The sequence below is a fragment of the Phoenix dactylifera genome, chromosome 7 (assembly GCF_051530095.1).
Source record: "Phoenix dactylifera cultivar Ajwa chromosome 7, Ajwa_hap1_PhDact_Kaust_v1.1, whole genome shotgun sequence".
Classification (NCBI taxonomy): Eukaryota; Viridiplantae; Streptophyta; class Magnoliopsida; order Arecales; family Arecaceae; genus Phoenix; species Phoenix dactylifera.
Genome location: NC_143196.1, coordinates 23,846,095 through 23,858,098, shown reverse-complemented (window position 1 = coordinate 23,858,098; position 12,004 = coordinate 23,846,095). Strand labels below are relative to the sequence as shown.

Genomic DNA, 12,004 nt, shown 5'->3' with positions numbered 1-12,004 from the left:
TTCTGTTTTTTCTTTCTTTTTTACTTTTTTTGAGGTTACCGGAGGCCCCACCAATACTAAAAGGAAGTGGTCAAGCAGAAAACTTTGCTATGGTAATTGGATGAATTCGAGATTAATATAAAACAGGCAATGGACATCCATTACCGTAGAACATCTACAAGCTGACGAGGAATTGTAATGCTTTTAGGATCACTTACGTATACCAGAAGACGAAAAGAACAGCTGATTAGATCGCCTCCTATATTGCTCAACACTCCAATGATATCTTCTAGAATAGTTATAAGGCTATTCCACAACCTCCCCTCTTACATCACTTTGTAGTTTTTGATACTCAAACTAGAGCTATATGATCTATCCAATCTATCAAAGAAAAAAACAAAGAGTGGCCGAGCTGAATATTGCTTAACTTTCTGCCGAGCTTTTTCTAAGCTTTAATCAGGCTGAGCTGAGCTTTCCTGCTATAATCAAACAGCGTAAGTGCTCGTGCGAGACTCATAAAGCAATCTGAAATGTGTTTAAGCTTAGTTTATTTTCTAGCTAAGCCGGGCTCAAATGAGCTCCTAGTGAGCCAAGGCTGAGTCGGTTCGCTTGCACCCCTATCCCAGAAGCACGGAAAGGGTCACAGGTGTGCCTCCATGGCACTGATGGCAGCATGTCCCCAAAATATGGGCCTTATTGGCTACTGATTGTGGTTATGGACTACCTAATTGTGGCTCAAGTCTAACTCGCATCTAGATCCTAGTCCGATGTTGGTGTTGTAGTTTTAGTGTGAATGAGGCATTAGAATGTCCTAGTGTTTGTCTTACTAATGAAAATAGCTATTACCAAAGATAGGCACAAAAGGACACGGAGTCTGAAAGAGCATATCGCTTTGTTGGTAGTCTCGGTGGTGCCAGGTATGACGTACTCCCACGTGGTATTTGTGCCGGAGCCCAGAGGGATAATCGAATCGGGCCCATGGGTGGGGAGAGTATGAGTAAAACCGGCCGGGATGCCCAATACACGGTCACTTCTGTCCACATAAAACATTCTCCTGACGGGATAGGGGCCCAGTGGTGGCTGCTACACGGGGGTGGGCTTGTCCCTTCCTTTCCCCTTCCCCTTTTGTCAAAGCAAATAAAAAAAAAAGAAAAAAAAGATAGGCACAAGATCAGAAGAAAGCAGCCATTGATCTCTCCTCTGAAACCATTTTCTTGGAGCTTATAACTTCTTCCAGCGGATGGCTAGCGACGCTGAAAAACTTGCAAACCCTCCACCGTGTAAGGGAAGTCTGGTCACGGTTCTGAGCATTGATGGTGGTGGCGTGAGAGGCATAATCCCAGGAACCATCCTCGCCTTCCTCGAATCAAAGCTCCAAGTAAATTATACTTCAACTATGAAATGAATCACCTTTCTTAAGCTTCTTCCTTCCTTCAAAATTTTTTTATGATCTTAATGAGAGGTTGGTGAAAGCAGGATCTTGATGGAGAGGATGCAAGGATAGCAGACTACTTTGATGTCGTTGCTGGAACAAGCACAGGAGGGCTCGTGACTGCAATGCTTACAGCTCCCAACAAGAATAATCGCCCACTCTTTGCGGCAGAGGATATCCCCAAGTTCTATTTAGAAAACTCCCCTAAGATTTTTCCTCAAAAGTAAGTAGGACAAGTTATAACTTGGTCCCTTTGTGATAACATGGAAGAATAGCAATTGAAATAAAACAATTCAACCGCAACAACGGATCATGCATGGCCATTAAGGAACTGATTGTAATGGGTATGTCATATCTAATTACATACCCCATTTTTAGGGATTAAGAGAAACTTTTCCTTCTTTCAGGGCTGGGATTTGCTCTTCAACGCGTAATTTGTTTAGTGTAGTCACAGGGCCCAAATATGATGGGAAGTATCTGCGCTCGATAATACGAGAATTACTTGGTGAAACAAGGCTTCATCAAGCTCTAACGGACATAGTTATTCCTACTTTTGATATTAAGCTTCTTCATCCCACTATCTTTTCCACCTTTGAGGTATCAGTCTGCCATCCCTCCAAAACCTTCTCATTTTTTAAGTCTCATTTTGCCTTTGTGCGTCCAGGCAAGACATGCACCTCTGAAAGATTCTCTTCTGTCTGATATATGCATTAGCACATCTGCAGCTCCAACCTATCTTCCTGCCCACTACTTTGAAACAAAAGATGCTAAAGGAAACACGAGAAGCTTTAATCTTGTTGATGGAGGGGTTGCAGCAAATAATCCGGTTAGAGTTTATAGATTAATATTACCTTTGTTTTAACACCATAAGCTTCTAATAATGATATGATCCAATAACTTGACAGACATTAGTAGCGATCAGCGAAGTTATGAAGGAGATCCTCAAGAAAAATGAAGATTTCTCTCCCTTCAAGCCAATGGACTATGGCAAATTCCTTGTGATCTCTCTTGGGACGGGGTCAGCAAAGAACGAAGAGAGATTCAGTGCACAAAAGGCATCCAAATGGGGTGTACTAGGATGGTTGTACAACAATGGTGCTACGCCTCTGATCGACATTTTTAAACAAGCTAGTGCTGATATGGTTGATATCCATGCATCTGTGGTATTCCAAGCACTCCATTCTACGGGAAACTATCTTCGCATTCAGGTAAGCTTCACTATTTCTCCACTATTTCGTCCCCTCTTTTTGCAGCAAGGGTTACGATTATGTTGATCATTGTTAAATATAGGATGACAACTTGACTGGAAAGGCTTCATCTGTGGACATCTCTACGGATGAGAACTTGCTAAGGCTTATGCAAATTGGGAAGGACCTCCTCAAGAAGCGAGTGTCAAGGGTGAACTTGGAGACTGGCTTGTCTGAGGAGGTCAGTGAGGACGAAACCAATGAAGAAGAACTCATGCATTTTGCAAAGCTTCTCTCCGATGAAAGACGGTTGAGGTGTGGGAAAATGCTTGAACCCTGACAATATGGCTTATCCTTGCTTTGTATTGGCTTTTACGCACAAATGTTTCAGTTACCAGGGTGTAATTCTAAGATTGCTTGGAGCACAGTGATCTCCTATTTCTACAATAATTATTCTTCATGTCAGAGGAAAGAGGGAGGAATAGATTGACTGGGTCTAAAGCTAGTCATCAATAGAAATTTTTGTGAAATACCGCAGATTTTTTTGCCAATAAAAAATAAAAATGTTGAAGTTTGAACTAGTTTAATAAGTTTGCAAGTCATGTAGTAGACAACCTTTGATGTGTTCGCAAAAATGCTTTCGCGAAACTAATCTCCCAAGTGCAGGAGAATTGCACAAGCAGTAAAATTCGGAAGTTCGAGGTCGATTCCTCATGGAGCGGTTTATGAATTATCAGTTTAATTTCAGATGTGATTTCATATGGTTTATAGAAGTTTAGAGAAACTAATTAATAGATTAAGTTTGATAATATGGAGATGGCTAGGGATCCGGAATCCCCCTTGACAATATTACTTTCAACAAATAAACTCGACGATTCTTGATTAAGGATTGAATAAATAAAATAGTTTTAATCATGAAATATATCGATTGAATACAAGAACTCAATATCTAAGCATTCATCGTGCTAGTTATGTCTACGACAAATCAAATATCAGAGTGATCCGTGTATCAATAAATATAAAACATGACTAAACTATCTAATAAATAAATATGAGAGAATCAGAACATATGAAAAGATGTAAATCAATTAAAATCAAAGTTCAGAGTTTACTTCATGAAAGCAATAAGCCAGGGATCTTCCATCACCCTTGACCAAAGGACTTAGCCTCCCATTACAAGCGTCAGCATCTCTCCCCTTTTTTTTTTCTTTTCTTCTTTTCGGAAACAGGGCATCCCCTGTTTCTCTCTTCTTTCTTTTTTTTTTCAATGGCTCCTGACTCCTCTTTCGAATCAGAGCTCCTCCCCCTCCAGCCGAGAGATATCCTATATATCCCACTCTCCTCCTTAACGAATCAAATGAATCTCCCTAAATCTCGTTTGCTGTGATTCGGCTGGGAACGTGGAAGGGATGGATGGACGCGAGGAGGAACGGAAGCTGTAGAAGAGGCGGACGGCTGGGAGATGGTAATGGATGAGAGCTGTGGCAGGATCTTTGGTATGTGTCACGGGAAGAAGCTGATAGCGGAGGATTGCACGCAAACGGGTGAAATTCGGGAAGTGAATCACGGACGCGGGCGCTTGGGATCAATCCGGAATGTTGAGCCAGAATTTTTGGGATTCGGATGATTGAAACATTGCTTCTGGTTTCTTTCTTTGGCCACAGAAAGCTGGGAATGCTAGGCGTGGATGAGCTGGAAATGAAGCTCGGACGGGTGAGGCTTGAACGCTTGGGAGAAGCAAACGTGGAAGATAAAGAGTTGGACACGGACGCTGGGAGGATGCCGGATATGCACGCGGGCGGATCCAATGCTGAGAACGGACGCGGAAGACTGAAAATCGGACGTGGGGAGGATCCAACGCTGGCTCATGGACGCGGAGAGGGTGTTGGCCGTGGATTACTTGGCATGCATCGCGGGAAGGAGTTGATCATGGGTGCGGAAGATGCGCGGCGGCTGCGACGCTTCACGGGATGCTAGGATCGCACACGGGCTCAGAAGCCGATGCGAATGAGAGGAGGAAAATGGAGCTCGGATGCGGGATCTCAGACTCGGACAGTCGAGTGGAATGCGAGGAAGACGCAGAAGGAAGCTGAGATTCAGGATGAGTGAGACTTGGAAAATCCACACGCGAGAGAAGAGAATAGGCTGCACAAGGGCTCCATCGGGATGAGATGCACGGGCTGCTGGCTGCTGGGATTTGATTGCAGTGAACTGGATGGCTTAACTTAGCCTCCTTCTAGTGTGCAACTGGAGTTGACTCATGCGGTTGGCTGATCACCTGCAGTGATGCATCTTTTTGGACCCGATGCGCATTTTAACTTTGATTTACAATCACTTGCACCCCACAACAATATAATATTAATGCAGCACTTTTATCATTATTTGTTAGCAATAATACTAATTTAAGTGATGTGTAGATTGCACTTGTGTGCTCTCATCAACCTTTAAGTCACTTGTTGGTGCACTCCTGGTATAAATAATATAATAAAAGGTTTTGCATATCCCATCCAAGATTTTATCAGTATTATGTAATAAAATTCCTTTAATCCCCATTTGCAAATTGACTCGGATAAAGTTATGTTTATTTGCAATACACACTTTAGGTTAAATTTCTAACACTAAACCCTAGATAATGCTACAAATAGTCAACCTGACCCAACCCGCTTAGACACGACCCAACCCATTTTGGAGGACCTGTGAGTCGGGTCGAGTCTTAAAATTGGACATGTTACATTTTTCGAGTCAGGTCTGGGTTTACTGAATTCAGACTCGACCCAACCCAAATGGAGCCAAACCTTAGATTTTTCTTTCCTTGGATTATTGGGGAGAGCAACAGCGGTGCCTCCGATGGCTAGGCCTTCGGACTTACTTTCTAAAGCTAAACCCAGCAGCTTCGGACTTTGGGCTAGATCTCACACTTTCTGGACCTAGTGGACTAAATGAGAAAAGGCCTCAGAGAGCATGGAGAGAAGAAGGAGCGGATCTCGTCAGTGGAGCAGGTGGGGAGGAAGGGATCGGAGCCATCTACGAGCTCCTAGATCTCCACCATTCTCGCCTTCTCTGCTTCCCCTCCCCTCCCCTCCCCTCTTTTCTCCTCATACACCCAACCATCATATCGAAACCCTCACCATCAAATCTCCACCATCATACCGATTTCTTCTCGTTGGAACCTTAGATTTCGTCGTGCTCCTCATAGATGTGGATCTTTAGGTTGAGGCCAGAGCTGTAGCCCTGGTCGGGCTAGGGGAGGGTGCCGGTGCAGTCGGAGAGGGAGGCAGCGGAGTGGCCGGTGGAGAGGGGAGCAGGGGAAGGGAGGGGGCAGGAGAGGCAATCAAAGGCACGAGTGAGGAGGAAGGTGGTGAGGACGAGGGTGAGGGCCCCGATCTGGTGGGCCCTCATGAAGAGAGGGAGGGGATGGTTGTGGTGGTGGGGCCCGCTGCCGACAGTAGAGAAGCCTCCAGAAATCTCTATCACCTCACTAGCTTTGTCATGGCCCATGGGCCTACGATAGGTTATCCCAAATAGGGCCCAAAATATGTGACCCATATGTTTCTGTTCATGATTTTGAGTTGATCTATATATTTATTTATTTTATTTTTTTATAACAAAAGTCTTGATGCTACCTCTAGCCTGTGAATTCCGTTTGTCCCAAGCAATGAAAAACTTGCAGTTATGGATGGTCAACCATTGTAGATTCTTTTAGCAATTAATGTGTTTCTAGGATAAACATGATTTTCACTGTGATGATTTGTTTATTCTATTGGATATAGTTTATTTTTCTACTTTGTAATTTCTGCAATGGCTTCTAATGTTCTAATCCAAACCAGACTCGAATTTTTTGGATTAGGATTGGATTATAAATAAATCCGACCCGACTTAACCCGAATGACCTATTGGGCTAGAAATTTTAACAATGGATCCGACTCAATCTTCTATTGGATTGGGTATGGGTCCAACATTAGGACCCAAATAAGGAAGCGAGTTGAGTCGGAATCATTCATAACCCGGTCCAATCCGACCAATTTGCACGCCTAACCCTATATAAGCCATTAGTATTGATGTTAGTAGGGATGGTTGAGGGTTTAGGGACGAAAATACTTTCCATATTGTTTCTTAAATGGTGTGATTCTTGTCTAGGGTTCTTTTTTGCTTAGTATATTCTAGGCATTAGGGTTTCCTCCCCTTTTTCTAGTTGCTTACACTTCTACCCCTCTTTCTCTTTTACTTGTATTCTCCTGTTTACCCCATTGTCGGTGCTCCTCTCCCATGCATTGGGGTGGACCAAGAGATCAAATCAAGTACTTGATTATAGATCAATTGTTTGATTTCTTTCTTTGGGCAAATTCCCCAAATTTTCATGATAAAGAGAGATTCAAACCATCAAAGGAATAAATTCAGACGACATGCATTGCTCAGAATCAACTAAAACAAAAACCAAACTACCTCAGATATCCGTCAAAGAATACTATCAAAACATGAGAGAGAGAGAGAGATAATGCTCCATCAAAAAACACTGCAAGGCATGGCAACCCGCTCTGTAAGCTTGATTGCTTGCTTCCTTTAACATCCTTGATGGCGATCTAGAGGTTGTTGTGGGGTGGGGCCCAACAATGTATGGGAGCTTGTGAAGGATAATGATTTGGAGCTTAGAGTAGGTGGAGCCGAAGCGCACCAGCACCTTCGACAGCCAACAGTAATGCAAGAGACTATCGCAAGTGCAAGGAGAAGAATCAAGTGGAGTTGAGGAACCCTAAAAACTAATCTGGAGAAATAGAAAACCCTATTCTACAAATGAGTGGACCCTATTTCTTTTGTTACTGACATACTGTTAATGGTAGACCCTAATTGAGAGTAACTATAGAATAATTGACATATAGTACCTCTGGTTAACTTAACTAGGGCCCATGGTTTATAGAGGAGACAGTAGGATAATAAGAGAGATGTATGGCAAATAGTCACACTACAAAAAGAAGAAGCAAAGCCGACTCTTGAATGCCGACGCTATGGGAAAGCGTCGGCAAACTTGGCTGGTTTAGAACTTTTGCCGACGCTTATTAGACACGTCGGCAAATTAAAGGAATCTACGATGCTTAAAAGCGTCGTCATAGTCCTCAATTCCGAATGACGCTCGGAAGCATGGGAACTGGTTATAGGGCGATGCTATTACGCATCATTGTTCTTCTAGACCTACAACGACGGTTAAATGCATCGGGATAATACGACGCTTATAAGCGTCGATATTAGACGACGCGTATAAGCGTCGTCGAAGGCAATCACACCACCCAAACCCAGCGACCGACCCCGATCGAGCCCTTATTTCTCCTCTCCGGCGCTGCTCGAGCTTCCGTGTTGCTCCTCTCCGGCACTGCCCTAGGTTCCGTCTTGCTCCTCTCCGGCGCTATCGTCACTTCCGTCTTGCTTCTCTTCGGTGCCGGCCGTCCGACTCCAACCCCTTCTCCTCCTCCCTCCTCTCCGGCGCCGACCGACCGACCCCAACCCCTCCGCCCGAGGTATTTTTCTCCTCCTCCCTCCGCTCCCTCCTTCTCGCTTGTTCTCCTCCTTCTCCGCCTCTCTTGTTCATGTGTTCGTTGATGTTTCTTCCAAATTTTACTGATTCTCTTGCTTGGCCTCCGCTCGAGGATCTCCTCCTCCTCCCTCCTCTCCGGCGCCGTCCGAGCAGCCCTCAAGCCTCGATCAAGCGGTATCCCTCCTGTCCGGAGACCGGCGTCGACCGACTGGCCTGAAGCAACGAGGTACTATTCTTTTTATCTGATTTTTATTTAAAGGAAAACCCAGGTTGGATTTCATTACCACCTGGAGGAAACATTCCTCGAAAACAGCCCTAATTTCTTCATGGTAACTCTGTTGAACTGGGTTAACATTAAGGAACAACCTTTCTTCATCAAAGAAGAAAGATAGAACTAGGGAAGGGACCTTATTTCTTGATTAATTACATTAACGAGAGATACACAATTTTTTTCCTTTCTACTGCACAACATATTATTTCCTCATTTTACAATTTTAGATATTTCATGTACAATGCATGTGTAATTTTTTATATAAATTTTTATTGATTATTTTCTTCCATGAAAGACCTTGTGAAGTAAATTGTTTATTTTATTTAGTGTTTGGTAAATCCCAAGAGCATGTCTTAAGAAACAGCATATAATCATTGAAGGAGGGATACCATAGATGACTTCACGGCAACTATTGCTGAATTAGTGAAGAGAGAGAATCATCACATAGATGGTCACCTGTTGTAGTGGCTAACGAACGTACTATCTGGTAACTTGTCTTTTCCCAATTATCTGTACCACAAATGTTGTTGAAGCCCTTGTTGAATTATTATAAATATAGAATCATTACTTTTTGAAAAAGCATAAACCTATATCAAGGAGGGAAGAGAAAATTTTCAATGTCGCAACTGATTCCTTTTTATGACGTTTATGTTGATTTTATTTATGCATTTATTATCATGGTTACTTATGTATGAGAAAGTTTATATTATTATTATTATAATTTGGCTCACAAGTCACAAGAATGGTTTTAATTATTGCGATGCTTTAAAGATTATCATGTTAAATAATGAGTAAATAGGAGAAAATATAATTTAAACTTGTGGCTGTTAGTCTTAAGCCATGATGTTATTTCAGATGAAAATTTTGTTAAATTGAAGGATATTTCAATATTTTTATGAAGCTTTGCTGTTGTGCTTCTTTTAAGATGCTAAACTACTGCTGTTGTTATACCTTTAGTTTCGATTAATTTAATTTTGTTACATGCATACATGTGCATGTTTATCTTCATGTGGATATGATGTGTGCATTTTCTGGCATTTAGAGGATGATTTTGTATCCATTCATGCTGCATCACTCTGTAAAGCAAAATACCTTTTTCCTTTAATCACTGCTGCAATTTGAAGATCATAACTGTTTAGTGCAGCCTTCAAGATTCAAACTTGAGGCTGCTTTGCTTGTTGGTGATTGGATTAAGTGGCGTAAAATCGGATTACAATCCTTATTACATAGAAATTATTTACGTAATGCATAATTTTATATGAGTTAACAGGATAATTAAACCAGTTCTTGCACTTTGAGATATCCTATTATGCAAAGATTGTGTCCCTCTCTTTAATGAGTTCCATTTACGGATTTCGAGTTAAAAAAGAACCACTTACCTATGCGTTGAAGGTCTGGAAAGAGCAAGGGACCACTGACAAATTTGGATGGAAGTTTTAACATGATGGAGAAGAAAGCATGCAATAGTGACTGATGTTGTTTTTTATAGGAATATAGGTAAAGCATCTAATGCTGAGCGTCGTTATGAATTTGTTGGTTATTGTTTATCAATGGGCAGTTCATAATGTAAAATCTTTATCATTTAACCAAATATTTCTCAATCCTCTTTATCATATTTAAAGACTGAATAACAGCAGAAAAACATAATAGCAACTAGGAGTCTAATTGTTTGTGAATTTTCTCAATTTACAATCACAAAAAAAGCTGACCGAGAAAAAAATGTAGGAAATTGCATATGGATATCAATCTCTCACTATAAAGTTTGAGATAATTTTGAAGTTATCATGACTGTAGGTTACTAAAAATTGTCCCTTTGGTTTAATGATTAGTTAACTAATGAAAATTTAGCCTGTTATGCCCATACTGATAAGACCTTGGTATACCATGTGCATTGTACTGACAAATGATCTCACTAACATAAAACATATACAAGATTATCAATAAATGTCTAACATGATTATATTTGCTTAAGACATGCTGTATATATAACTTATACAGTGCCGAATATGTATTTATTATATATATATAATAAAGTAACCCCTGTTTCTTTCCTGTCTGTTTTACTATTTGAGAGACATGAATATGTTCACTTTCCCATTGTATAAAGGAATGAATTCTTGTATTCTGTTGAAACTTGCTGACAGAGTACACCTAGAAGATGTGGTAAAGTATGGGTTGATTCTTTAATCTATTTGTGCAGATGATTGGTATCAGCCACTTGACTGATGGATTGGTATCATTCAGTATTGTCTGGACTTTATCTTCTTTGTTGAGATGTCCTAATTTTGTTTATATTTTTTTTATAAACTGCAGTTCAATCGGTATTCTAATAGAATGGACAAAAGTTGGATAAATAAGTTGAGATCCAGTGCCGAATATTTGGATGGAGTTCAGAATTTCATTAAGTTTATGTAATTATAATGTATTCTTGTATTTGAATATTTAGTTATGTTATCCTTCGGTACATACTAAATCTATTTGAATATTTTATGTAATTATAATGTATTCTTGTATGAGCATGATGACTTTCGTATTTTTAGTTTCTAAAATATATTTTTTTTCTTGTAGGTTGATGATACCTCATCTACTCGTAGAGATGATGATGCCGTCGACCCTTGATACATATCGTAGATTGTGTACTTAGGAATTTGAGATATATGTTTATAGAATATTTTTGAAGTACAGTGTAATCAAATATGATAATATGAATGTAATCAAAGTTCTTGTTTGTGACGTGTATTTTGTTATATATGTGATTTAGTGTATTTGTTTTGTTAGAATTTAATGTATACAGAGTATTAAAAATTAGTTTTACGAAAAAAAATTTAAAAAAAAATTCTATTGCCGACGCTTTTAAAAGTCGGAAAAAGCAAGTGGCACGAAAACTGGCATGCCTTTAACGACGCTTTATGGCGTTGGCCTAGTCCGACAGTAACCAACGTCGGTCCAAGTTCGCCGACGTTTTTAAGCGTCGGTTAACTCGATGATGAACGACGCTTAAAAGCGTCGGCATAAATCGACGACGCTTTCTTGACGCGTCGGCCTAAACCGAGCCCACACCCACTTGCCCGACGCCTTACCCACGCTTTGGGAGGCGTGGACAGAAAATCTACCGACGCTTAAAAGCGTCGGTAAAGACCAAACAAAGCGCCGAGAGATATCCTTTCTTTTGTAGTGTCATAACTCTACCTGGGTCGATTTGCATATAGGGATAACAAAAATTTAACATGCAATATTGGCAAAATCTTGAGTGCATTGTGCATGCAAAAAACTCAATAATAAAATATCATGCAACTTGTGCAAGTAAGGAAATAACTAAGAAGATGCATTAACCAATGTAGGTCTTGTTTTCACTACATTATACCATAAAAAATCCTTTCTACACATAGCATTCATATTGAAAAAATACCCATCTGTATTTTCTGATTTAATTATGAAGTAAATATGGTATTACTCATATAGAACAACGTATTAACAATGTCAGTGATTACAATCTTTGTAGGATTAGCTACATAACATTTTGGGAGAAATAAATTATACAATTGATATGCTTTCTTTGATAACTTGATCTACTTTGTCAATTCAAGTTGACTTTGATGTAACATGAA

The 12,004-nt window shown here is 40.5% G+C and overlaps 1 protein-coding gene across 1 annotated transcript; it reads left to right on the top strand.

Annotated features, from left to right (window-relative positions):
• The first annotated feature begins 1,099 nt into the window (after positions 1-1,099).
• Positions 1,100-3,185, top strand: LOC103715792 (patatin-like protein 2). The gene is made up of 6 exons (XM_008803550.5): positions 1,100-1,357; positions 1,456-1,634; positions 1,819-2,008; positions 2,076-2,237; positions 2,317-2,619; positions 2,702-3,185. Exons 1-6 carry the CDS (start codon positions 1,220-1,222, stop codon positions 2,936-2,938), a joined length of 1,209 nt encoding a protein of 402 aa, XP_008801772.1. The 5' UTR covers positions 1,100-1,219; the 3' UTR covers positions 2,939-3,185.
• The last annotated feature ends 8,819 nt before the right edge of the window (positions 3,186-12,004 follow it).